Below are 25,944 nucleotides of genomic sequence, written 5' to 3' on the forward strand. Positions count from 1 at the left end.
ATCTTTTAGCACCACCCTAAGTAAAAATGGCTGAAAAGAGCAATGAAATAGTTTAGTAAAGGCAACAGGACAGCTTATACATCTCAGTATACCTACCACAAAACCTTCAGGCACAGAAGTATGAGTATAATAGTTTATTACATAACTTACAGGTACAAAGTGCAAATGACTTGACGCCTCTCTTTCCCCAATCCCTTGAACTCTCTGGATCTCAAACTTTCTTTAGGAAAGCAAATGGTTAAAAGCAGACAGTAACTGAATTACAAATAAAGACAAGATTTCAAACATGCATATTATCTTGATAGCAAAATGTACAGTAAAACCAAAATTTCATTACTCCACAGTTTACCTTTCCATTTAAAACTTGTATAGTATAACACTTGAGACTGAGAGATTTGGTTTCAGGCATTAACCAGATTTAATTGCTTTTGGCAGGTAAGTAGAGGCTCCGGCAGAGTTACCAACTATTCTGGTCAACAAAAGTAAAGACAAGTGGATAATTATTTTTAGTGGAGCTTTAAAAACCTGTGAGAAGCTCACATTGACTTTCTGGCCTCCAGTCCACAAAATAATACTTCATTTGATAAGCTAAAGTAGGGAGCAATTTTATGGATTAACTCTATCAAAGTGAAGCACATGAAAAATGGGCCAGAATATATTAATCAGGATATAAAAACTTTTCACAGAGGTTTTCAGGGATGTTCGTTTGTTAACAATGACCTATATGTAATAATGTTATTTGTTAATAAATTCACACAACACAAGGCAGTAATTAACTAATGAATTTTCATTTTTCTTTTCCCCAGTACTAAAAAGGGGATTATTATACTATCAAATTATACTATCATTATAATTTGATAATGTCTGTATCTGCTAATTAGGGCACATAATATTCTGTAAACTACTACTATAAAATGTGGGAAATCTTGGAACTATAGTTAATACTGCAATTAAAATCTCCCCAAAGGCCAGGAGTGGTGGCTCATGCCTGTACTCACAGCACTTTGGGAGCCTGAGGCAGGTGGATCACCCCTGAGGTCAGGAGTTCAAGACCAGCCTGGCCAACATGGTGAAACTCCATCTCTACTAAAAATACAAAAATTAGCTGGTCGTGGTGGTGCACACCTGTAATCCCAGCTACTGGGGAGGCTGAGGCAGGAGAATTGCTTGAACCCAGGAGGCGGAGGTTGCAGCGAGCCAAGATCGCGCCACTGCACTCCAGCTTGGGTGACAGCGTGAGATGCCGTCTAAAAAACAAAAACCCCCCCAAAGTGAGAAATTAAATATTTAAACATATTCAATTACAATTTTTACTAGATAAATCTTATAATCCACATGCCTTCTTTGAGGTTTTCATCTGTTTTTTTAAAAATAATTATAGCAAATGCTTTAGTACAAAGACTTAGTCCAAGACTATTATTATTTTCCAATTTAAGGTGAAGCATTCTATTAATAAAACTCACTGTAAAAACATTTATAATTCAGTGTAAAATTACTACTTAGTAAAAATGTATGTAATTCCTTGTTCCTACTGTCTACAAAAAAGGAAATTTCCACTTTTTATGTTTTAAAATCAATTCAAACACTTGTATATAGGATTTATTAAACCTACTCATAACCACTTCATAGAAAGTGTCAGCACCATCTCACACTGGTGCATCACTGTAAAAGAAAACATTTTAGAAACAAAACCACTAAAACCAACAGTTTAATGACTATTTACAGAGTATTAGGACTCCAAGTTAATATCTTCCCACTAGAGTTTTACAGGCTTCCTCATATTTCTGAGGCATAACAAAAACAATTTTATAGCTGCCATTTTGTTCCAAAGACAAATTTCCTAATAAAATAAATTTCTACAGAACTGGTTCAGTAAAATAAAATCTCTCCCCTAACCCAGAGATCTTAAAACTGAATTTTTAAAAAATGCTGCCAGCTGCAGTGGTTCACGCCTGTAATCCCAGCACTGAGAGGCTGAGTTGGGCAGATCACCTGAGCTCGGGAGTTTGAGACCAGCCTAACCAACATGGAGAAAGCCTGTTTCTACTAAAAATACAAAATAAGCCGGGAGTGGTGGCGCATGCCTGTAATCCCAGCTACTCGGGAGGCTGAGGCAGGAGAATCGCTTGAGCCTAGGAGGCAGAGGTTGCAGTGAGCAGAGATCGCACCATTGCACTCCAGCCTGGACAACAAGAGTGAAACTCCATCTCAAAAAAAAATAATAATAAATTAAAAATAAATAAATAAAAATGCTAGGGAAACAAAGGTATATCCCCAGTCTCTGCCTCTATTAAGCCCACCTCTGTCTGTTCCAGGGTGAAAGAGTGAGCTTTACACGTTATGCTGACTTACATTTCCCAAACATTTCCCCAACACGATGCAGGCATATTACATGGCTCAGGACAGTAATATGATGGATTAAGCATTCTGTACAACTTAAAAAGCATTATCAAACCCTTCAAAAAACAAACTAAACAATGGCTGGTTGGGTACCTGTGAATGACCCAAGGATTTCTAAGATAAACTATTTAGAACTCAATAGAGGGGTCTCCTAAGGAAATCAAGCCTTCTGGAAAGAAACCGCTTGTAGTTTGCAAGAACTCAAAGATATTTTGGATCCACTACAGAGCTCACCAAAATTTATAAAATGAAATTTTTTTACAAGCAGACAAAGGAAGATGCATTATATTTAAAAATCACTGTCAATTTTACTAGGATTTAGAATACAAAACCTTTACATCTCTTTTACAATAAAGAGTATTTAGATCTCACTTGTCAGAAAAATATTTTTCATTATTAAAAAAATTGTTATAAAGTTGTTTCTTCTGATACAGAGTTTCAAAGCATCTAACATAACCTCCTCAGAAACTCCACAGTGCAAAAATAAACAACATGCATACACTTAAGAACTTTACATTCTTTGAAAAACAATACAAATTGGAAAGAAAATTAGTATGTGATCAAAGAAGTCAGAGCTCAAGTCTGAACTTTGCCAATAAAGGCAGATGATCTGAAGAGTTATTTTCATTTGGAAGTCCATTAACAGTCCATAAGTCTTGTTCTGTAAGAAGTGACAGTCTAGCTAGAAGTTTCAAGCCACCAACCAAAGCAACTTCAGCTCCTAAAGAAGCACATACATATTTAGTAAAACTGTCAACAGGTTATTGTAAATTAATCATACAAGTCTTTTCTCCAAATACATATAGAACTTGAGGCCCCTCCAGAAGGCTAAAAACTATGAAACAGTTTTTAGAATATTCAAGCTTAATATTGAGTTATAACCTAATTGTAATTACCTAACACACAGCAGTTTGAGATACTGTTTCTAGTTCCAGCTCTGTAACTGTAAGCAATCTTTAGAAGAAAATATAAATCAAATACTTAAGAATGTTAAGAGTAATTTGTGATTGACAACTACATAAGAAACTCATCCAGCAACCATTCTGTAGTTGCATAAAACCAGAGATACCGGGCCACAGCCCTGCAGAAGTTTATAAGGTGAATGGAGAATAAATTAGTATAACTTAGTCCCGAGTCAGCACCCACAGAAGTAGAGTAAAAGATGACACGCTCTTATCGTTAAGAAATTTGAAATGCTATCATGGGGAGGGGGGAGGGGGGAGGGATTGCATTGGGAGTTATACTTGATGTAAATGACGAGTTGATGGGTGCAGCACACCAACATGGCACAAGTATACATATGTAACAACCCTGCACGTTATGCACATGTACCCTACAACTTAAAGTATAATAATAATAAATTAATTAAAAAAAAAAAAAAAAAAGAAATTTGAAATGCTGATCGGTAACACTCTCCCGCCACCTAGTGAACTTCTGTCAGCATGACAACTATGAAACCTTACTATAAATTCAAAGCAGCAGGCATATTTTGTAGAGTAGATCTAGTGGCAGGGGTAAGTCATCTCCTGAGTGTTACTAATAAGGTTATTCCCAGAAGGAGGGGGGAACAAACAGAGGGGAAAAGGGTAAAGAACAAGAAGCATTAAAAAAAAAATGGAAGAGAAAAAAAATGAAAAACTCAGAAAAGAAAAAGCTGCCCACATTCCAAAGTTTTCTTAATGATATTTTTGTACTTCCAGTAATCTTAAACTGCATTTTCTTCTCCACTTTAAATCCTCTGGCTAATGTTTAAAACCTGATTTTCATTGAGGCGCACAAAGAAAACTTTTATCACCTTCACTTTTTGAAAACACCTAGTAATAATATAGACTTTTCTGACCGAATGTGGAGGCTCATGCCCGTAATCCAAGCCACTTTGGGAGGCTGAGATGGCCGGGTTGCTTGAACCCAGGAGTTCAAGACCAGCCTGGGCAACATGGTGAAACCCTGTCTCTACAAAAATTACAAAAATTAGGCAGGCATGGTGGCTCGTCCCTGTAGTCTTAGCTACTCGGGAAGCTGAGGTGGGAAGGTCACTTAAACCCAAGAGGCAGAGGCTGCAGTGAGCTGAGAATCCCGCCACTGCACTCTAGCCTGGGTAACAGAGTAAGACTTTGTCTCAAAAAAAAAAAAAAAAAAAAGTACATATATATATATATATATATATATATATATATATATATATATATACTTTTCCTCTTCAGAAAAATCCAATATTCCAGAGTCAACATGACAGCATAAGCTGTGTTGCTGGCAGCGTAACTATGGTCCTCCAATGAAGGCAGCATGCCTCCGTAAAATTTAAGCACAAAACTATGATGACCATTAACAACATACTCAGTTCCTGTCACAGGAAAAACAGTAAATTTATGGCAAGTAAAAAGAAAGGGCAATATGAAAGACCTATAACTCAGAGGCTGACTGGAACTGGAGGGTAGGACTGATAATGTAATTCTTGGTTAATAATTTGCTTGGATGTGTTTTATTGCCTCCCTCATATGCAAGTAATCAACTGATTTATTCAAAGATATTACCAATCTGTCTATTTCAAAATATTTTTACCTTCTAGATCTAGAACTTCAACTGTATGTTTAGAGAGCTTTCTTAACTTTAACCTTGAGGTTTTAGCTACTGTGCTCTCTAGCAGAATTTAAGATTACATGCATTCCTTACCTGGGTGTCCAGCAACATCTTCCTTTTCTGCAGAGTAGAAAATATAATCCACAGTTATGGCACTTCGGGAATGACAAGTGGTCACTTCTGGAATTCCAGTGTCAGGAAAGTAATGTGAATAAACAGATGACAAGCTGAAATGGTGCTGTAAATTTGAAGATAATCTAAATAGAAAAGAAGAAGTGTTTAGTATTCAAGTTTTTTATAACTTCAAGAATTCCTCCTATCTGAAGTTCTTTCATTTAATTTCTAGACTAAGACCAGACATTAGGACAAGCTTTATTTAAATAGACCATATCATAATTTAGTATTAATTTACTTATGCAGTGATATCTAAAACCCATCAATAAAGCCATCATAAATGTGGCTTAAAAAAAAGCTCTATAATTTACATACTAATGTGTTCATTATTTATAACACGTGTGAATGCCTCCACTTACTAAAGAACCTGTATTCTAAAACAGCGTAGAAGTTTCATTGTGTTTTTAAGAAAGAGAATCAAGGGGGTCTTCAGAAACACTATTTGGAATCCCCTAGACTTCTGATGACAGAGAGGCCATATTCTAATTTTTCTTGCTATGACATATGAGATAATTTTGTACTGCATCTTAAAACAGCTTCTCTAATGGTTTATTACATTTGCCCCATGCACAAATATAATGCATGTGATGTTATGAGTAAAAGGTTTAAAGATAATTTTCTAGTGATACTTTATGAATCATAAGGATCTTTTACGCCTTGAAGGAAAATACAATTTTGAAAAACTTATCCAACAAACATTTACCAAACACCTTCTAAGTTCTAGGCACTATCTCCGGTGCTGAGAATATGTAGATGAAGATGTTTCCCTTGCTTTTAAAGTGTTCATCTGTCAGGAACAAAGGTAAATCCTTAAAAATGCCCTCTAAGTTTTAGCAACTTTTTATGTCTAAGGATTTATAATATTAAACACAAATAGGGCCGGGCGTGGTGGCTCACACCTGTAATCCCAGCACTTTGGGAAGCCAAGGCAGGAAGACTGCTTGAGCTCAGGAGCTCGAGACCAGCCTGGGCAACACAGTGAGACCTCCTCTCTACAAAAGAAAAAAAAACTAAGAAAATTAGCTGCACATGGTGGCCCATGCCTGTGGTCTCAGCTACTTGGGAGACTAACGTAGGAGAATTGCTTGAGCCCAGGAGGTGGAGGCTGCAGTGAGCCAAGATCATGTCACTGCACTCTAGCCTGGATGACAGTGAGACTGACTCTCAAATAAAAATAATAAATAAAAATAGGTCTTCTGCAAACTGTTATTTTACTATCAATTATTCAGTTTACAGATATAAGCTATGCATATAAACACTCTGTATGTATATATAGATACTAAAAAGTATCTTTTTTTTTTTATGAGACAGAGTCTTGCTCTGTCACCCAGGCTGGAGTGCAGTGACGCGATCTCAGCTCACTGCAATCTCCGCCTCCCAGGTTCGCACCATTCTCCTGCCTCAGCTTCCCGAGTAGCTGGGACTACAGGCGCCCGTCACCACGCCCAGCTAATTTTTGTATTTTCAGTAGAGATGCGGTTTCACCATGTTAGCCAGGATGGTCTCAATCTCCTGACCTCATGATCCGCCTGCCTCGGCCTCCCAAAGTGCTGGGATTAAAGGTATGAGCCACTGTGCCCGGCCTCTTTTTTTCTTTTAATTTTTAGATAGACACCAAGGGCAAGTAAAGTATCTGTTTTATTTTTTAATATTATTATTGTTATTATTTTGAGACGGAGTCTTGCTTTGTCGCCCAGGCTGGAATGCAGTGGCGCGATCTTGGCTCACTGCAACCTCCACCCCTCTGGTTCAAGCAATTCTCTGCCTCAGCCTCCCTGGGATTACAGGTGCCTGCCACCACGCCTGGCTAATTTTTTGTATTTTTAGTGGAGATTGGGTTTCACCATCTTGGCATTACTGCTCTTGAACTCCTGACCTCGTGATCCACCCGTCTCAGCCTCCCAAAGTGCTGGGATTACAGGTATGAGCCACCGCGCCCAGCCAGAATGTTTTATTTTTTTCTTTTTTTTAAAATAGAGGCAGGGTCTCACTGTCTTGCCCAGGCTGGTCTCAAACTGCTGGGCTCAAGCAATCCTCCCGCCCTGGCCTCCCAAAGTGTTGAGGTTACAGGCGTGAGCCAACATGCCAGCCAGTATCTTTTTTCATATCCTATATTGTTATAAAAAGATTTAAGGATTACTCAAAACTAAGTACTTGTTAGATTAGCCTCCTTATTAATCTTATTCAAAGAAGTTTTTACTCTATTGAAAGGTTTAATCATTAATTTTTAAATACTCATTTAAAAAAATTTTTAAAGACTTGCTTCCATTCTTACTAGTTCTTATTTATGTAGTAATATTTTCTCAAAACAAGGTATACAAAATAAAGATTGAGAGGCAGATAAAATGAATGAGAATTTGTTCCTAAACTTAAATGTTAAAACAAAAACCTATAAAGTAGCCACAATATAAAACAAGCAAGATATTTCAAGAATCTCCCCAAGATTTAAGTCTCTGTCCTGCTTTATTAACATGTATCCATTTCTCAACCATAGCCCCAAATATTCCTATTTCTTTAATGAAGAATCCCAGCATCTTTACCCCTCTGACAATCTTTTCCTACAGTTCAAGAGATAAATTTAAATGATCATCTTTTCAACTGGCATATTCATTTTTGGATCAATTCTCTTATAGACAGTTTTGAGATTTAGTAAATCAAAGACAACTAAAGGTCCTCTTGATATCTGAGAGATATGTTTCTGTGATCTTGACCTTTGTTTAAGTATGTGAATTTCAAAGAGTACTTGAGCTGGTCCAGGTCCACAAACAAGCTGTTTCCCTTCCTAATACTACCTAGGCACTTAACTATGTTTCAAACATTGTGCTTTATATGCTTTGTCTCATCTAATCCTCACAACAACCCGAACTACAGACAAAGAAACTGAACCTCAGAGATGTTAAGTTTCTTGCTTAAAATTATTCAGTTAAAACACAGCAGAGTCAGGACTGGAACTCAGGCCTATTTGACTTAAGGGCCGGCACTCTTCACCAGCATGGAATATTATCACCTTAATTTTTTTATCCAAGTGATTTTTGAGAAATGAGTTTTTTATTCAACTAAAGTTAGCAAATGTATCCTTTTACTTTCCAGAACTCACTTTTCAGCTGTCACTAGGACCTCTGTTTGCTTCAGTTGTGTTTGTGTCAGATCACTGTCTGTAAGAATAGAGGAAAATATATTAATTTTATTAATATAGTTTTGTTCTAGTTTGCCTTAATACCATCATCTTACTCCAGAAACAATATTTAAGACTTATCTAGGTTAGAAAGATGCCTAGTTACATGTTTCATTCTGGAATCTATATATTTTGATGGCCTCCAGAATTCGGAAAAATAAAAAAATGCAAACAATTCCAAAGCAACATGCAAGTAAATCATGCACAGATAATTCTGGAAGTTCAACTTTAAAAAAGTAAATTTAGAGGTCTTAAGAAAAAGAATCAATAACTATATATTTTTATACATGAATATTCATCCCTGGGATTTTATCTTTTTAAAAACTTAAGTTTTATGTCTTCAAAGGGAACATGATTACCCAGCAGACTGCCAAAATGTATTACAAACACTTACCTGTCTTTTCTACTTTTGGTACCTGCTGTACCTCATACACACAGTTCTGTGAGATACCTAGGTTTGGGGGCCAAATTGGAATAGATAAAATTCTTTGTCCCCGTGAAGACTGTTCCTGGCCAGATACCTAAACAAAATTTCAACAGGTATCTTAAGTGAAAATATTTTAAATAGTTTATGAATTGAAAAGTTTAGGTCTTAAATAAAAGGTAATCCAAAAGTGGTAAATTATTACCCTTTATTCATTATATTAAGTGATTCTTTGGCCTTATAAAATCTTCTTTTCTTCAAATACAATTCAGAAAGCACTTATCATTTACATAAAAATGACAATCTTTTTCCCATACATGTTTTTCTTTAGTTTGGACATACAAATGATCTATCGCTTTGGACTAATACTACTCATCCTTTTTTACTACCAGCAATATAGTTCCTATTGTATCAAATACAGGCATGCTCAGAGATACCGCAGGTTTGGTTCCAGGCCACCACAATAAAGTGAGTATCTCAATAAAGCAAGTCACATAATTTTTTCAGTTTCCCAGTGCATATAAATTGTGTTTATACTATACTGTAGTTTATTAAGTGTGTAATAGCATTATGCCTAAGAAAATACATACCTTAATTTAAAAATACTTTATTGTTAAAATATCCTAACAATCATCTGAGCCTTCAGTGAGTCATCATCTTTTTACGGGTGGAGGGTCTTGCCTAGATAATAATGGCTGCTGGCTGATCAGGGTGATGGTTGCTTAAGGTTGGGGTTGGCTGTGGCAATTTCTTAAAAATAAGACAACAGTGAAATTTGCTGCAGCCACTGATGCTTCCTTTCATAAAAGATTTTTCTGTAGCACGTGATGCTGTTTGACAGCACTTTATCCATGGTAGAACTTTTTTCAAAATTGGAAACCTTGCCAATGTTTTATCAACTAAATTTACGTAACTTTTAAAATCCTTTGTTGTCATTTCAGCAATGTTCACAGCATCTTCACCAGGAATAGATTGCATCTCAAGAAAATACTCTGCTCATCTATAAGAAGCAACTCCTCATCTATTTAAGTTTTATCATGAGATTGAAACAATTCAGTTAATTCTTCAGGCTCCACTTCTAATTCTAGTAATTCTAGTTCTCTTGCTACTTCCACCACATCTACAGTTACTTCCTCCACTGAAGTCTTTAACCCCTCAAAGTCATTCATGGGGGTTGGAATCAACTTCTACCAAACTCCTTTTAATGGTTATATTTTGACTTCCTCCCATGAATCACGAATGTTCTGAATAGCATTTAGGCTGCTGAATCCTTTCCAGGTTTTCAATTTACTTTCCCCAGATCTATCAGAGAAATCACTTCTATGGCAGCTATAGCCTATGAAATGTATTTCTTAAATAAGGAGACCCGTAGATACAAAATTACTCCTTGATTCCGGCTGCAGAATGGATGCCGTGTTAGCAGGCATGAAACAACACTCATTTCCTTGTACATCTTCATCAGAGCTCTTGGGTGACCAGGTGCCTTGTGAATGAACAGTAATCTTTGGAAAGGAATCTGTTTTTCTGAGTAGTGGTCTCGGCAGTGTGCTTAAAATATTCTGTGCCATAAACAGATGCACTGTCATCCCCAAGCTTTGTTTTTCCATTGATAGAGCAGAGGTAGAGTGGATTTAGCATAATTTTTAAGTGCCCTAGGATTTTCAGAATGGTTGACCAACGCTGACTTTAAATAACAAGCTACATTAGCTCCTAACAAAAGAGTCAGCCTGTCCTTTGAAACCAGGCACTGACTTCTTCTTTCTAGCTATGAAAAGTCCTACATGGCATCTTCTTGCAACAGAAAGTGGTTTCATCCACATTAAAAATCTATTGTTGGCCAGGTGCGGTGGCTCACACCTGTAATCCCAACACTTTGAGGGACTGAGGCAGGAGGACTGCTTGAGCCCAGGAGTTCGAGACCAGCCTGGGCAACATGGTGAAACCCCATCTCTACCAAAAAATATTTAAAAATTAGCCCGGCATGGAGGCATGCACCTGTAATCCCAGCTACTTGGGAGGCTGAAGCAGAATCGCTTGAACCCAAGAGGCGGAGGTTGTAGTGAACTGAGATTGTGTCACTGCACTCCAGCCTGGGCAATAGTGTGAGACTCTGTCTCCAAAAAAAAAAAAAACAAACTATTATTTAGTGTAGCCACCTTCATCAACGATCTTAGCTAGATCTTCTGGATAACCCACTGTAGCTTCTACATCAGCAGCACTTGTTGCTTTACCTGCACTTTTATGTTATGGAGATGGCTTCATTCCTTCAACCTCGCAAATTAAACTCTGTCAACTTCCAACTTCTTCTCTGCAGCCTCCTTATCTCTCTCAGCCTTCATAAAATTGAAGAGACTTAGTGCCTTGCTCAGGATTAGGCTTTGATTCAAGGGAATGCTGTAGCTGGTTTGATCTTCTATCCAGACCACTCAAGCTTTCTCCATATCAGCAATAAGGCTGTTTTGTTTTCTTATTATGCCTTCATACACTGGAGTAGCACTTCTAATTTCCTTCAAGAACTTTTCCTTTGCATTCACAACTTTGCTGTTTGGTGCAAGAGGCCTAGCTTTTGGCCTCTCAGCTTTCAAAATGCCTTCCTTGCTAAGCTTAATCAATTCTAGCTTTTGATTCAAAGTGAGACATGTGAGTCTTCCTTTTACTTGACCACTTAGAGTGTGCTGCAGGGCCATTACTTGGCCTAGTTTCAATATTGTTGTGCTTCAGGGAATATAGAGGCCCAAGTAGAGGGGGAGAGATGATTAGTGGACCAGTCAAAACACACTTATCAATTAAGTTCATCATTTTATATGGGTACAGTTCATAACACCCAAAACCATTATAATAGTAATATCGAAGATCACTAATCTGGGATCAACATAACAGATGTAATAATAATGAAAATGTTTGAGTAATGCAAGAGTCACCAAAATGTGGCAGAGACAGGAATTGAGCACATGCTGTTGGAAAAATGGCACCGATAGAGCTGTTTAAGGCAGGGTTGCTATGAAACTTCAATTTTGTAAAATGCAGTATGGTTGAAGCTCAATAAAGCAAAGCACAATAAAATGAGGTATACCTGTACTAACAGAGATTAACTTTTATAAAATTTTAAACTATCTGGGCACGGTGGCTCATGCCTGTAATCCCAGCACTTTGGGAGGCCGAGGTGAACCTCCAGATCACCTGAGGTTGGGAGTTCGAGACCATCCTGGCTAACACTGTGAAACCCCGTCTCTACTAAAAATATAAAAAATTAGCCAGGTGTGGTGGCGTACGCCTGTAGTCCCAGCTACTTGGGAGGCTGAGGCAGCAGAATTGCTTGAAACTGGGAGGCAGAGGTTGCAGTGAGCCAAGATCACACCTTTGCACTCCAGCCTGGCAAAAGAGCAACACTCCATCCATCTCAAAATAATAATGATAAATAAATAATTTTAAACTATCACTGAAAACTCTAGTGGTGGAGAGCTTATTTTGGTAAATATACTGAAGATCAAATGATCTAAAGTAAGGAAAGGAAAGCACAATAAAAATAATTACATGAGCTAAATTGCGCTAAGCTAAAGAAAATATTTATTATTATACAAGGGAAACTTATATAATAAATGTTGAATTACTATTTTGCCCACATCCAGCTTTCCAAATTCTATCCTGCCACCTTGTGTTACTTATTTGTGAAGTATCCATGTCTGTCAATACTTTTTTTTTTTTTTTGCTGCCTGTTAATTCCTCCAAGCAGTATGTTGCCACAGACAGATGAAAGAGATGAAAATCAACCAAATGAAAATAATTATTTATTAGACGTGGCTGGGCACAGTGGCTCATGCTTGTAATCCCAGCACTTTGGAAGGCCGAAGCGGGTGGATCATGAGGTAAGGAGTTCGAGACCAGCCTGGTCAACAAGCTGAAACCCTGTCTCTACTAAAAATACAAAAATTAGCCAGGTGTGGTGGCGCACACCTGTAATCCCAGCTACTTAGCAGGCTGAGGCAGGAGAATCACTTGAACCCGGGAGGCAGAACTTGACAGTGCGCTGAGATCATGACACTGCACTCCAGCCTCCAGCCTGGGTGACAGAGGGAGACTCCATCTCAAAACAATAAAAATAAGAAGTCATGGAAAATCAGTTTGATAAAGTGAGGGTACTGGATCATCCAAGGTTTTTAAGCAGCCATGTAATGACTATCTTCACATTATCATGAGCAGAGCAACTATGTCCACTTCCTACTAACAATGGAGCAAGCACTTACCTTTCCTATGGGAAGTCCTTCATAATTCAATTTTCCTTCCTTTATAAAACTATATAGTGGAGAACCAGGAACAGAATTAAAGTCACCACACATAACAATAGGGCAGAAGCTGCCATCTTTCTGGTGGGCAACACTGGAAATCTCTGCCAGTAGCATTGCCAATTGGGTCAGCTTAATATCACCTCGCCTTGGATTATACAACAGATGGGTATTTGCTACACAGATCGCAGGAGAGGCAGCACATGCAATTTTGGGCTGCAAGAGTAAAACTAATCCAACATTGTCTCTGTCCAACAGAGAAATATCAGGGCGGAAGAATTCCACTGGGTTCACTGACAAGAGTGAAAATTTGGAATGTTTGAAGCAAATAGCACAGCCATCAGGTTTCCTTCCTGTCCGCATCTTATATTCACAGTGATAACCTATAAGAAACAAATGAATTTAAAACAAATGACTGCTTTTATATATTTGTCAAAACACAGCTCACCTGATACTTCTGAACAATGTTTACCAAACTGTATTCTGCAAAACATTAGTAATGTAGGATGTCAATAAACATTGGAATAAAAAACGTTTGACACTGGGTCTATTAGTAATGTAGGATGTCAATAAACATTGGAATAAAAAACGTTTGACACTAGGTCTAACAGGCCTCTTTATATGCAGACTTCAGCCCTTGATATGCTAATGTGTATTATCAGTCTCCCATTGCCATCCTAGTAAAACTTGGTCAAGGCAATAACAGTAAAGACTTTCAATAATCTATTCTCACACTCTCTCCACCCTATATTCCTGATCTTTTTGCTTATAACTCCTTCCCCCTCACTTCATTCCAACCTCGCTGGCCTCCTCACTTGCCTTAACACACTCCAACCTCAGGGCCTTTCCCTTGCTATTTCTGTTGCCTAGAATGTTCTAAGCATAGCTTATTCCTTCACCTTCAAATATTTGTTCAAATGTCACCTTGTCTGATCATTTTGTTTAAAACTGAAACCTCTCCCATTCCACTTTCCTGCTTTTCTCCAGAAAACTATCATTACTTAATATGCTATTTACTTATTTATTTGGTTAGCCTTTCTCCACTAGAAGGTACACTCCAGATGAGGGAGAAATTTTTTACATCTTTTTTGCCCAGTGCTATAACCTCACTCCCTAGAATAGTGCATGGTATATAGTAGACACTCGAAAAAAAAATTGCTGAATGAAGGCCGGGCGCGGTGGCTCATGCCTATAATCCCAGCACTTTGGGAGGCCAAGGCAGGCGGATCACGAGGTCACGAGATCAAGGCCATCCTGGCTAACACGGTGAAACCCTGTTTCTACTAAAAAACACAAAAAATTGGCTGGGCGTGGTGGCGGGCGCCTGCAGTCCCAGCGACTAGGGAGGTTGAGGCAGGAGAACGGCATGAACCTGGGAGGTGGAGCTTGCAGTGAGCCAAGATTGCATCACTACACTCCAGCCTAGGCAACAGAGAGAGTCTGTCTCAAAAAAAAAAAAAAAAAAAATTTTGCTAAATTAATGAATGCAAAGCAGGCACATTTCTCAAGTATGTGGGACCACAGATAACTTGTTTCTAGAAGTGTTTATCTGTCAAACAGGTTTTTGGCATCTATCCATTAGGTAGACACTGGTAGGCACTGGTATTATAATGATGAAAGAGACAAAATGGTCCCTGACCTCATGGAGCTCAGAATCTAATAGGTCTAGAGGTGGATTGAACAACTCCTAGGAAAGGGAGTTACTAAGAGATTCTTACACATCTTTCTGTTTGAATTAAAATTATACTCCAACACAAAAGTTTCCAGAGAGTACCTCAACCTTTTCCTGACTCTTTGAAATCAATTTTTTAAAATTAAGATTTTTAGCCAAAATATGCCACACATCTTTGTTAGCAAGTTATATCTTAACGACACATGAATTTTCAAAAGTAAATTTGGCTAAGATATAAGTTACATTGCCTTGTCTCTATAAAAAAAAATTAAATAATTAGCCGGGCATGGTGGCACACATCTCAGGAAGCTGACATGAGAGGATTACTTGAGCCCAGGAGGTTGAGGCTGTAGTGAGCCATGATTGTGCCACTGCACTCCAGCTTGGGCGACAGACTGAGACCCTGTCTCAAAAAAGAAAAAAAAAAAAAAACAAAAAAGAGTTACACTGTACCCAGTGATTCCAAACTTGGCCTAATCTCTGCTCCATAATGATCTTCTTGAACTTCTTGCAAACAAAGTACCTTGGAAGAAAAAAATAGCTTGAATTAGAACACAGAGATGCAACTATGAATTTCCTGGTGCTTTTATCTTAAAATATCTAAAAGCTGGCTTCTAAAATTCCACACCTGATAATAATTGAAATAAAAGACATCCTTTTTTCTTGTTATAGATCTACCAAATTAATGTTTCCGAATTTTGATCAATCTCAAAACTCTGGCCCTCAATCACATGGAGCTCCCTTAGTACTCAAAATTATTATATTCTAAAGGAAATATTCTTAGCTTACATGTCAGAATATTTTTTCGGGTTTTACGTGTTCATTGGTACTATCAGGTCTTAAGAGGCTGATTTCTTTGAATGCTATCAGGTAGGTGACATTTTTGCATGAATTACTGAAACTTTAAATCAAAGTTAATATTTACTGAATACTTAATATGCTGCCAGTTTCTGTCTCAAAACTGACCCATACTTAAAAACGTTTTGGATCCTTTTTGAAAAGTTAGATGATTATTCACACCAGCAACCACTAACAAATGCCTCTCTGAAAGTCATACCTTATTAAGACTTATTCCATCATTATTCTTAAACACATTCCTTTCTTACCCCACAAACAAAACGGAGAAAACCATTTAGTTCATAAATGCACAAATGAAACATGTAACCCAACTTTTTCTTTTTCTTTTTTTTTTTTTTTGAGGCAGAGTTTCACTCTTGTTGCCCAGGCTGGAGTGCAATAGCGCAATGTCAGCTCACCGCAACCTCCACCTCCTGGGTTCGAGTGATTCTCCTGCCTCAGCCTCCTGAGTAGCTGGGATTACAGGCATGCGCCACCAAGCCTGGCTAATATTGTATTTTTTAGTAGAGACGGGGTTTCTCCATGTTGGTCAGGCTGGTCTCGAACTACCGACCTCAGGTGATTCGCCTGTCTCAGCCTCCCAAAGTGCTGGGATTACAGGCATGAGCCACTATGCCCGGCCCCAACTTTTTCTTATGTGAAGAATTTCAATAATATTTTGCACTTACGTCTGCATCAAAGTGTTTAATTTCTTTCAGAATATTGGGAAACCTAAAACTCCAGTGTAATACTGGCCGCCGGCAATGTCTATAAAGGTGAGAGTTATCTTCCAGTAAATCTTGTGAAAGTATATTATAGGACATCACTGAAAAGTCAAACTTGTTCTCACTGTCTTCACATTTGGGATCAACATTTTTGTCTCCTAGGATCTTCGTTTTTTCTTTATCATGGCTACATATATATTCCCAATTCCGCTTTATCACGCCTGTTAAAAATATATTGCACAAATATAAGGAATTAATCAAAAGCAGACCATACAGTTTCCCACATATATGTATTTTTCAGCCTCTTAAAAATTCCCATAAGCAAAGAATAGAATGTTTTTCCCTAGGAAGTGGCAACATAGCACTGAATAATTAGAACTGTTATCAAATTGGTAAAAATGTGGTAACACAATATACTGACTGACCAACAGGTTTAAAACAGATTTAAAATAATCTTGCAAGTCATTCTGGAGGCTGAGAATACGTGCTTATAAAGCTAAGACTATACGGAGGTTGTGGTTTCTCACTTCTCTACAGTTAAGAAGCGGCTCTGCCACAGATGTGATTGACACTTTTATAACTATAACAACATATTTGTATGTCAAAGTTGGCTTTTCAATAAGATGATTTTACACTGTATTTTATTCCCTATTAGTGGGATAAGATCATCAAATGATTAACTAAATTCCAGTAGCAACCCTTAGTTCAGAATTCTAGTTTATACATGAAAGAAGCGTATATCATGGCAATATATGGAAGAAGTTTTAGTGTTTAAAACACTAAAGTGGAACATGCAAACAAAATAAACAAAAGAAATCTTTTAAATGTACAATAAAGAAAAAGTTAAATATGACATAGCTACAGAATGCTACTAAATGATGGCTAACCAACAAACCTAGCATGCAACAACCAGAAATGTGTCACAGTTCATATTCTGCAAACACATCATGCATTCTGCAAAAGTGATGAAAAGAGAATTAAAAAAATGAGACTTTGCAATCATAGGCAGTCCCTGACTTAGAAATAACCACGTGTGTGATGTGTGTCTGTGTATTCACCTTTGATCTTGCCTCCTACATCCTATCATTAAAGAGGATGCTCTTATTGCCATGGAAACCATGAAGAGAAACACGGAATTTTTAGAGAATTTATGAGCTCAAAAGAAAGAGAAAACAAAAAATGGGAAGAACATGGGAAAACAGATTTGGAAATGGACTTCTAAGTATGATTAAATAATATAAAAAATTTCAGTCCTAGAATATCTCCCTCTATCCTGCAAAGGTTTTCACTTCACTGGAATACAATGCCTAGAATTCCACCAATCAAAAATTAAATTGAAGTTAAAATATCCTATACACTTATACAGAGGGTGAAAGAAAGACTAAAAGGAAATACACCACTTTTTTTAAGAGTAGTTATCTCTGAGTGTTAGGACTGTGAAATATTTTTGCAAATCTTCTGCACAATATATTTACAATCAAAATATCAATATGCTATGTAAAAACGCCCATGAAGTAATCATTTTAAAGTATGATTAGGCCGGGAACAGTGGCTCACGCCTGTAATCCCAGCACTTTGGGAGGCTAAGGCGGGTGGATCACCTGAGGTCAGGAGTTCGAGACCAGCCTAGCCAACATGGCGAAACCCTGTCTCTACTAAAAATACAAAAATTAGCCGGGCGTGATGGCTTGTGCCTGTAATCCCAGCTACTCAGGAGGCTGAAGCGGGAGAATCGCTGTGACCCGGGAAGCAGAGGTTGCAGTGAGCCAAGATCACACAACTGCACTCCAGCCTGGGCAACAAGAATGAGACTCCGTCTCAAAAAAAAAAAAAAAAAAAAAAAGATAGAAAGAAACAAAACCAAATGAAGAATTTTGCCTAGAGCCTATCCTATGCCCAGGAAAGGAAACTATTCCCTATCATTCACTGAAGATAGGAATCCTACCCCCAATAGCTCAGAACTAAGGCTAATTGTACAGGCTCTGCAGAGCCACTCAGGTTTGTAACAAAACTTCTATAGGGAAAACAGAACTGATTGGCTGGGCACGGTGGCTCACACCTGTAATCCCAGCACTTTGGGAGGCCGGGGAGAGCAGATCACAAGGTCAGCAGAGCGAGACCATCCTAGCTAACAAGGTGGAACCCTGTATCCAAAAAAGTACAAAAATTTAGCCGGGCGTGGTGGCAGGCACCTGTAGTCCCAGCTACTTGGGAAGCTGAGGCAGGAGAATGGTGTGAACCCAGGAGGCGGAGCTTGCAGTGAGCCGAGATCGCGTCATTGCACTCCAGCCTGGGCAACCGAGCAAGACTTCCTCTCCAAAAAAAAAAAAAAAAAAAAAAACTGATCATGTGTAGAACACAATTCATTCATAAACTGGAGACTGTCTATGATGGTTTTAGCCAAATCAAAGTCTTCTTACGTATACAACATGGAAAGGGTTCTAGTCATGCAAACAATATATAAGCTATCATCATAGATGGAGCACTACCCTGGTGTCACTGCCATATAAAATATGAAAATTAAGGTCTAAAAACCTTATTCATATTCCTTATAAAACATGTACATGTAATGGCATATAAATGCATTAAGATTTTTATTGTCCTGGTCATTAAAGCTTGTAACCAACTCTTTTTGCAGTTCCATTTTGTAAACAACCAGGACCATTAGATTATCTGGTTAATACAGTGGCTTTCAAACTTCTACAGCTTGTAGAACCCTTCTGCGTTACTTTTCATGTCATGGAACACCAATCCCTGGCATGCTGGGACTGGGGCTGGGATGATGGGGTGAACACACATTTTATACTGACACATTTGCTTTTAATAAACTTACAGAAATGTGTTCAAATGTGAGGGTTCCATGGAAGACAATTTGAAAACCACTGATAGAGTGGATAGTCTCTGCCTTCATATGCTTCACAACATAAATTCACACTACAAAAGCTTATATACCTTCCATATCAGGAGGAACAAGGTGATCACAGCAGAGAAGACAGATGAATCAAAGAAAGTAAGCAATAGGCCTGATCGGGTTTTTAGGGTGCCTAATTACAAAGTCATAATTGTATCACACAAATCCTTCAAATACCACTTTAAAGTGATAGGCAAGTTAGCAATGCAGTTTTCTTGATTGAAAAGTATTAGTGAAATATCGGAAGTCACAAATATGGCTTAACGAAGAGCATTTTCCTTATTCACAACACCTAGGAAGAATGGACATATAGAGAGTCAGGTTGTAATCAAACTTTATCAGTAGGTAAATGTAATTCCCCATCCATTAAGGGAAAACAACACCATAATTTTCTGAGTACCTACTATGAAGCCAACAGTGTGTTAGGCACTTTGACATACAGTATCTCATTTCATTCAACAGACTTTCAAGTAGGCATTATTTTACAGGAAAAAATCAAGGAGCAAAGAGGTTAAGTAAGCTGTCCAAGTTCACATAATTAGTGGTGGGGCAGAAAGGAAAGCAGGGAGTGGTTCCTCAATCAATGCTTATGTAGCTATGCCACAGCTCCATCTGAAAGCACCCCGGATTTATAAGAGGCTAAACAAAAGAGGAGTGTGCTGACCTGATGAACAAATTATATGAGTGAAAAGCAATCTGGTATCATCATACAGCCCTAGATTTACAGATCTTAGGATTGTTTTCAGAAATCTAATTTTAATGCCTCTAAATACACCTTTCATTCATTCAAATATTTCTTGTTTATCTCCCTATGCTGTGGTTAAGTACTATACACAAACAGATTTTCACTTTTGGATAGTTAAGAATTTCTACAAGTGTTTGTTTTTTCTGACTAGGTTCTTTGTAACTGTGTAGCAATAAGTTACACATTTATTTGCATATTAGCTTAGCAAAGTTGATTGGGACCCAGCTGAAGCCTGTAGACTACTTTCTGATAACAAAACCAGAGGGAACCTGAAGAGCACTAATTCTAGCTTTGACTTCCAGACGAGACTCACCTTGAATGTCTTCCTTTGACAAACTTATATATCAGCTCCCTAAACATTAACACCCACACAGCCTTCTCTCAAATATCTTCAGAGGAATTATCTTCACTGAAAATTATGGTTCAATAAGAAAGACAATTCCAAATCCAAATTCTACCTAGACATCTCATTTATACTTTCAGGAGATGGGGTTGTGGTGGGGGCAAGACTGGCAGCACAGAGGGAGTCTAGTGAATTGTTCAGAGTAGAAAGAATATGAAAAAATAGAAGTAAATTAGCACATTTTTAAAAACTGTTTCTCAAAGTGGAGTAAGATGTGGTTCCCCTTCTAAAAGATAATACTTCTGGCAAACTCTCAAGATTTTATCTATGGACCCCAATTTGAGATATACAGATTTAATAAACAAAAATCTTATCCTATAAGACCATGTCTTTCATTTATGGTTGCTTCCATTTATGAGTCCTTTTGTCTTACATAAAAACGGTGGCTTAAAAATGAAAACACTAAAATTTTTTTAGATCTTTAGACTTCTAAGCATATAGCCATCAATTTCTAAGAAGTCTAAGGGCTTTTGTTTCAAAAACATTGGATTTAAAAATTATCCTTAAATAAAACTTACTTTCGTAATCTATTTCTCCTTTCTCTGCCAATCTTATTCTATCTGTAGACTCATTTCTATTTTTACAGCCAGAAGTACACAATTAGTTGAAGATAAAAATAAAGACTTCATTTAAGGAAGAATTCATTTTTTTCTTTTTTCTTTTTTTTTTTTTTTTTTGAGACGGAGTCTTGCTCTGTAGCCCAGGCTGGAGTGCAGTGGTGTGATCTCGGTTCACCGCAAGCTCCGCCTCCCGGGTTCAGGCCATTCTCCTGCCTCAGCCTCCTGAGTAGCTGGGACTACAGGTGCCCGCCACCTGGCCCGGCTAATTTTTTGTATTTTTAGTAGAGATGGGGTTTCACCGTGGTCTCGATCTCCTGACCTTGTGATCCGCCCGCCTCGGCCTCCCAAAGTGCTGGGATTACAGGCGTGAGCCACCGCGCCCGGCCAAGAATTCATTTTTTTCTAACATAAAACTACTGGCTAAAAATCAACACCAAATACCTCTACAACCTTAGGAGGTTTAAAGGATTAGATATGAAAGTTTCAATTTAGTCTATCACTTGTATCTATTTCTACACCAAGATAAATGTCACCTTTACCTTGGTGTTTTCTTCGTTTTGATGAAGGCTCATCTCCCTCAGCGTTCATGACGTAACTAGAGAGATGAATCAAAGATGTCTGGCTCAGGTTGTCAGGTCTCCAGTTACAGTACTGGAACTGAGTTCTAGACTCAAACAAACAGGGTGGTCTCCAATTTAGTGAAAAATGCCTACTACTGAAGTATGGGTAAGGAGCTTGATAGTAATGTCCAGGCCACCTCATACAACTAGAAATATGTCTGTTCCAGCAACACCTTTGTAGATTCTCCCACGGTGTAGTCCAGTCTCTGCCCAGACTCCTCGAGTGATGGGGAAACATGGGGTATCTAAAAGAAATAAATACACTCCTTGAGGCACCACTTTTTGTTCAGCTATAGTTCACAAAATCTAAGCCTATTTCCTCAAGGGAAGATAATGTCTAATATTTAAAATCTGACTTCTAAATCTGTGAAGGATGAAGGGGAAACCACCCATGATTTACCTATTAGCATCACTATCTCAAGACTCTCGTCCTAAAAAACCATTCATGGTATTCTGAATACTTAACACAGCATGCCTCCCAGGCTCCCAAAACACCACATACCCCTCAAAACGTACATAGTTCAACTGAGAGATGAATCAACTATCAAAATGATATTCTGAGTAGCTTTCAAGCACCTAAAAAACTCAATGAGAAAATAAAATACACAACAAATATTATACTGAAACCGAATAAGGAACTCTTACCACACTACAATCAAAGTAAATCTCTCCTCCCACGTGGAGTGATAACAAGTTTCTGAACAGTTTTTTATACCAAGGGCAGATTTTTCCAAACACCTGTATAAGCTAGGAAAACAAAAGCCTATCCACAACTTCATAAATTCACAAAACTACTTCTCTTACTAATCAACGGGTGGATAATTTATTTTTCCATTCTTTTTTAAGCATGATTCTCCTTGGGGGAAATGAAAGACGATGGGGATTACTAAGAACGCACCAACACTCCAAACCAACAGCTTCAATTTAACCCACCATCCAAAATATCTCCAAAGCGGCGCTAACATTTTTAATAGATAATGTTGCTCTCAGGCTCTCAGGAGACATTTCCGCTTAATAAAGCACCATGTTCCTCTCACTACACTACTTTGGCAAAATGTTAAGATTCTGAGGACTTCTATTCTTTCCTCCAAAATTCTTAACAGCCACATTTCTACCACAGCATCAATAATGTGCGCTCCCACTTCTAAGGGAATTTTGTTTAAGTCGCATTTACTGTTATTTAACTTTATACGCTGTTATTTTCGTTTTAACAGCATTTAAATTTTTATTATATATTTTTACAGTTTAAGTATTCCCTAGTTGTTCTCTAAAATCAACTTAATTGTAAATCTTTAAAGGCATAAAACATGGGTATCTTACACTGCTTTGTGATAACTCTGAAAGCCATAGGAATTTGGGCACATGGTCCACGCATTTTCTATCCCAATAAGCCACTGTATTGAAATACAATACTTGTACTACAACAGTTATTCTCTATATTTGCAGTTATTTATTCAGACTTTTTTTTTTTTCTCTTAAGATGTTAAGCTCCTTCAGGGCCAGAACCATCTTATTCATTTTAATTCCGTTCTCTTCACAAGTGCCTAGCACAGTGCCTGGCAAACAGCTGGTACTCAGGAAACATTGTTGAACTGAATTACCATGAAGTCCCAGGCCTATGGGAGTTAAAACCAAATCCCCATCACTTATGCAATAATACATGCTGTGTTTCCAAAGCGTGGTGGGTGGTACACGAGTCGGTTTCATAGAGTACACAATTAAATTACTTGATTGTAATATCTAAATATTTGTTAGTTTATTAGGAAAAAACATAATCGCACATCAAATCCAAGACTGCTGACACTGCTTAGGGCGAAGCTAATGTGGGCCGCACCTACTGAAGTGCTTTTTTAAAAAACTGAGTCAATTTAAAGAAAAATATCCAGTAAATAAAACACGTGGAACAAGAACTTGGCCATAACAGTAGGGATGACATACAAGTGACTAAAGTTTGAGAGACACTAACACATCAACAAAAATCAAGCCCCTCCTGGGCGTGTGCCACACGCGCGCCTCCAGGGCATCAGGACGCCGAGACCTACTGCGGAGAGGCGGCCTCCCCGCCGACGCTCGGCTCCCGGGACGGTGCTGCGGAGTGTGGGGAGCAGGCCAGCGCTGCTCTGGAGGCTGGGCTGGGGGAAGCGGGCCAGGGATCCAAAGCCACCGGCGCAAGCCTGGCCAGCGGCCCAGGAACTCCGCGCCAAGACCCCAGACTTCGTTGGCCCAGCGTGCGGGTGGCTGCGCGCCGGGTTTACCTATCCCTCTTGGTCTCCGGAGGCTCGTCCCGGATACACCATCGCCCAGACCCTCTTCCTCTTCCTTCCTCCCCTAGCCCGCCCCGCCCCGGGTTAGTCCCGGACGCCCGTCCGCGCCCTCAGGCCGCCCGCCCCCTCTCCTCCCTCCAAGTACCCAGCCCTACTGACCGGCCTCTTCCCACCACACAGTGGCCGTAGCCCTTCCTCACGCAGCGCCAGGCTTCCATCTTCGCCCTCCGCGTGCGTCCAGTTCCCAGGCCCCGGGTTCCACCTCAATCTCTAAACCGATGCGGTGGCCTAAAGTACCTAGGGAACCCCATCACTCTAAGTACCGACTCCAGTCGCGGCTGCAAGGCATGCTGGGAGGTGCAGTCTCGCAGCCGGCCGGCCTACTCTCCATCTTGCGCAGTGAGAGTCCCTGAATACCTTAACCCGGAATTCTGCCCAAAGAGCATGCGCAGAGCGTGGGAAGCGCGAGCAACCATTTCTGAAGAGGGCAAAACACCCGACCTTCGTCTTAAAGGAACAGAATGAAATAAACTTTTTTTTCCTTTTTCTTTCTTTCTTTTTTTTTTTTTTTGAGACGAAGTTTCACTCTTGTCGCCCAGATTGTAGTGCAATGGCATGATATCGGTTCATTGCAACCTCCGCCTCCCGGATTGGCTGCCTCGGCCACCCAAAAGTAGCTGGGGTTACAGGAATGAGCCACCACACCCGGCTAATTTTTGTATTTTTAGTAGAGACGGGGTTGCACCATGTTGGTTAGGCTGGTCTCGAACTCCTGACCTCAAGTGATCCCCCCACCTCGGCCTCCCAAAGTGCTGGGATTACAGGAGTGAGCTACTGCGCCTGGCAGAAATAAACTTGCTTAACAGGACTAGCTGAGGAAATAACGTGTACACAGCAGTGAAAATTTTTAATTGCCTAAACTGCAGATTCCCACCTGAGGCTGAACAACGCATCCTCTGGGTGCCCATGGAACTGAGGTACCACAGAATTTTGCAATTAATTTTGCGGAAGCACAGCCATAGCTCTCACTTTAAAATGTACGTGTATGTCCTGTGTGTCCACCTTTATTAAATGTAGTATAGGACTGTAGATTGTTGGAAGACATTATTTAAGTGGAGACCCCGCAAGAACAGAAAGAAACCGAGAAAGAATAAAGTGTAGAGAGGAAAAGGATACTAGAAGGCAGGAGCACTGCTTTTATAGGCTCTTTGAAACAGTGGTAGCTTCTTGGGAAGGCTTTTCTTACCCCTGGTGCTTAAAAGGAAATCAAGTGTATTTGGAAAAAACCCTTTCCCTCAGTATGTAATTGATTCTTGTTATTTACAGTAGTTAGGTTCTGTAACGTTGCTGGAAACACTGAATTAGTAAATACTGAATCATTGCTCCTAAGGGAAATACAGGATTAGGATCCAGTAAGCCTCTGGTCGCATTTTCATCAACTTTATACACAGTTTTGTTATGGATGTGTTTCCGCTTAAAGACATCTTATTTAATATATATTGTTGATTCAGTAACATTGAACTCAGTCAACAGCATTATAATTCATACCTCAACAAAGCTTACCTAACACTGCTATTTTCTCTGCAAGGCTCATGACAGCCTTCTTGTGCTTAGGAGCACTATACAGCACAATGCTTGGGGACCATTTTAAACAGCGACATCAACAAAAAGTACAAAAACGTGAAAAACGTATCACTAAATGGAATGTGAAAAGGACACTTGGTCCTGATGGCTTATGCCTGTAATCCCAGCAATTTGGGAGGCCAAGGCGGCTGGATTGTTTCAGCTGGGGAGTTTAAGATCACACTGGACAACATGGCGAAACCCCGTCCCTACTAAAAGTACAAAAATTAGCCGGGTATGGTGGCTCGAGAGTTTGAGGTGAGAGGATTACTTTAGCCCGAGAGGGCGAGGCTGCAGTGAGCCAATGTAGTGTCACTGCACTCCAGCCCGGGCAACAAGGGACACTGTTTATGGTATAGTATGAGAGCTGAAACAAGAAGGCAGAGGATGCCTTGTTCAGCCTCAGCTGGGAATGTGCACTTTGGGCAATTAAAAATTTTCCCTGCTCTGTACATGTCCAAGAATACATGGAGGTTACAGATAAATTTTAGCAAGTAGGCAGATTTGCAAATATGGAATCCACAAATAAGGGAGAAAGACTGTATTTC

General features: G+C 39.0%; 1 protein-coding gene across 14 annotated transcripts; it reads right to left on the reverse strand.

Annotated features, from left to right (window-relative positions):
- Window positions 1–119: 119 nt before the first annotated feature.
- ANGEL2 (angel homolog 2) lies at window positions 120–24,188 on the reverse strand. Of its 14 annotated transcripts, none has more exons than XM_074036158.1 (10): window positions 23,933–24,188; window positions 21,429–21,754; window positions 19,223–19,473; window positions 16,235–16,491; window positions 15,162–15,231; window positions 12,998–13,419; window positions 8,724–8,850; window positions 8,252–8,309; window positions 5,074–5,237; window positions 120–3,121 (listed from the first exon to the last, which is right to left on the reverse strand). In XM_074036158.1, the coding sequence occupies exons 3-10, from the start codon at window positions 19,227–19,229 to the stop codon at window positions 2,970–2,972; spliced, it is 1,257 nt and encodes a 418-aa protein (XP_073892259.1). In that variant the 5' UTR covers window positions 19,230–19,473; window positions 21,429–21,754; window positions 23,933–24,188; the 3' UTR covers window positions 120–2,969. The 14 variants fall into 14 exon arrangements, 12 of the variants coding, with proteins under 12 accessions (XP_073892259.1, XP_073892277.1, XP_065397588.1 ...); XM_074036176.1 differs by lacking the exon at window positions 12,998–13,419 and adding an exon at window positions 13,485–13,519; XR_012432949.1 differs by lacking the exon at window positions 8,724–8,850.
- Between the last annotated feature and the right edge of the window lie 1,756 nt (window positions 24,189–25,944).

This window comes from Macaca fascicularis, chromosome 1 (genome assembly GCF_037993035.2).
Source record: "Macaca fascicularis isolate 582-1 chromosome 1, T2T-MFA8v1.1".
In the NCBI taxonomy this organism is placed as follows: Eukaryota; Metazoa; Chordata; class Mammalia; order Primates; family Cercopithecidae; genus Macaca; species Macaca fascicularis.

What these genes read in the sequence shown, in the direction of transcription:
- ANGEL2 (XM_005540810.5), bottom strand. Translation starts at nt 23,991, where the DNA reads ATGGAAGCCTGGCGCTGCGTGAGGAAGGGCTACGGCCACTGTGTGGTG. An exon ending in GTCCTAGTGACAGCTGAAAA is followed by an intron (nt 5,238 to 8,251) that starts GTGAGTTCTGGA and finishes TTTTCTATTTAG; the next exon opens with ATTATCTTCAAATTTACAGC. An exon ending in AGATGTTGCTGGACACCCAG is followed by an intron (nt 3,122 to 5,073) that starts GTAAGGAATGCA and finishes GTGCTTCTTTAG; the next exon opens with GAGCTGAAGTTGCTTTGGTT.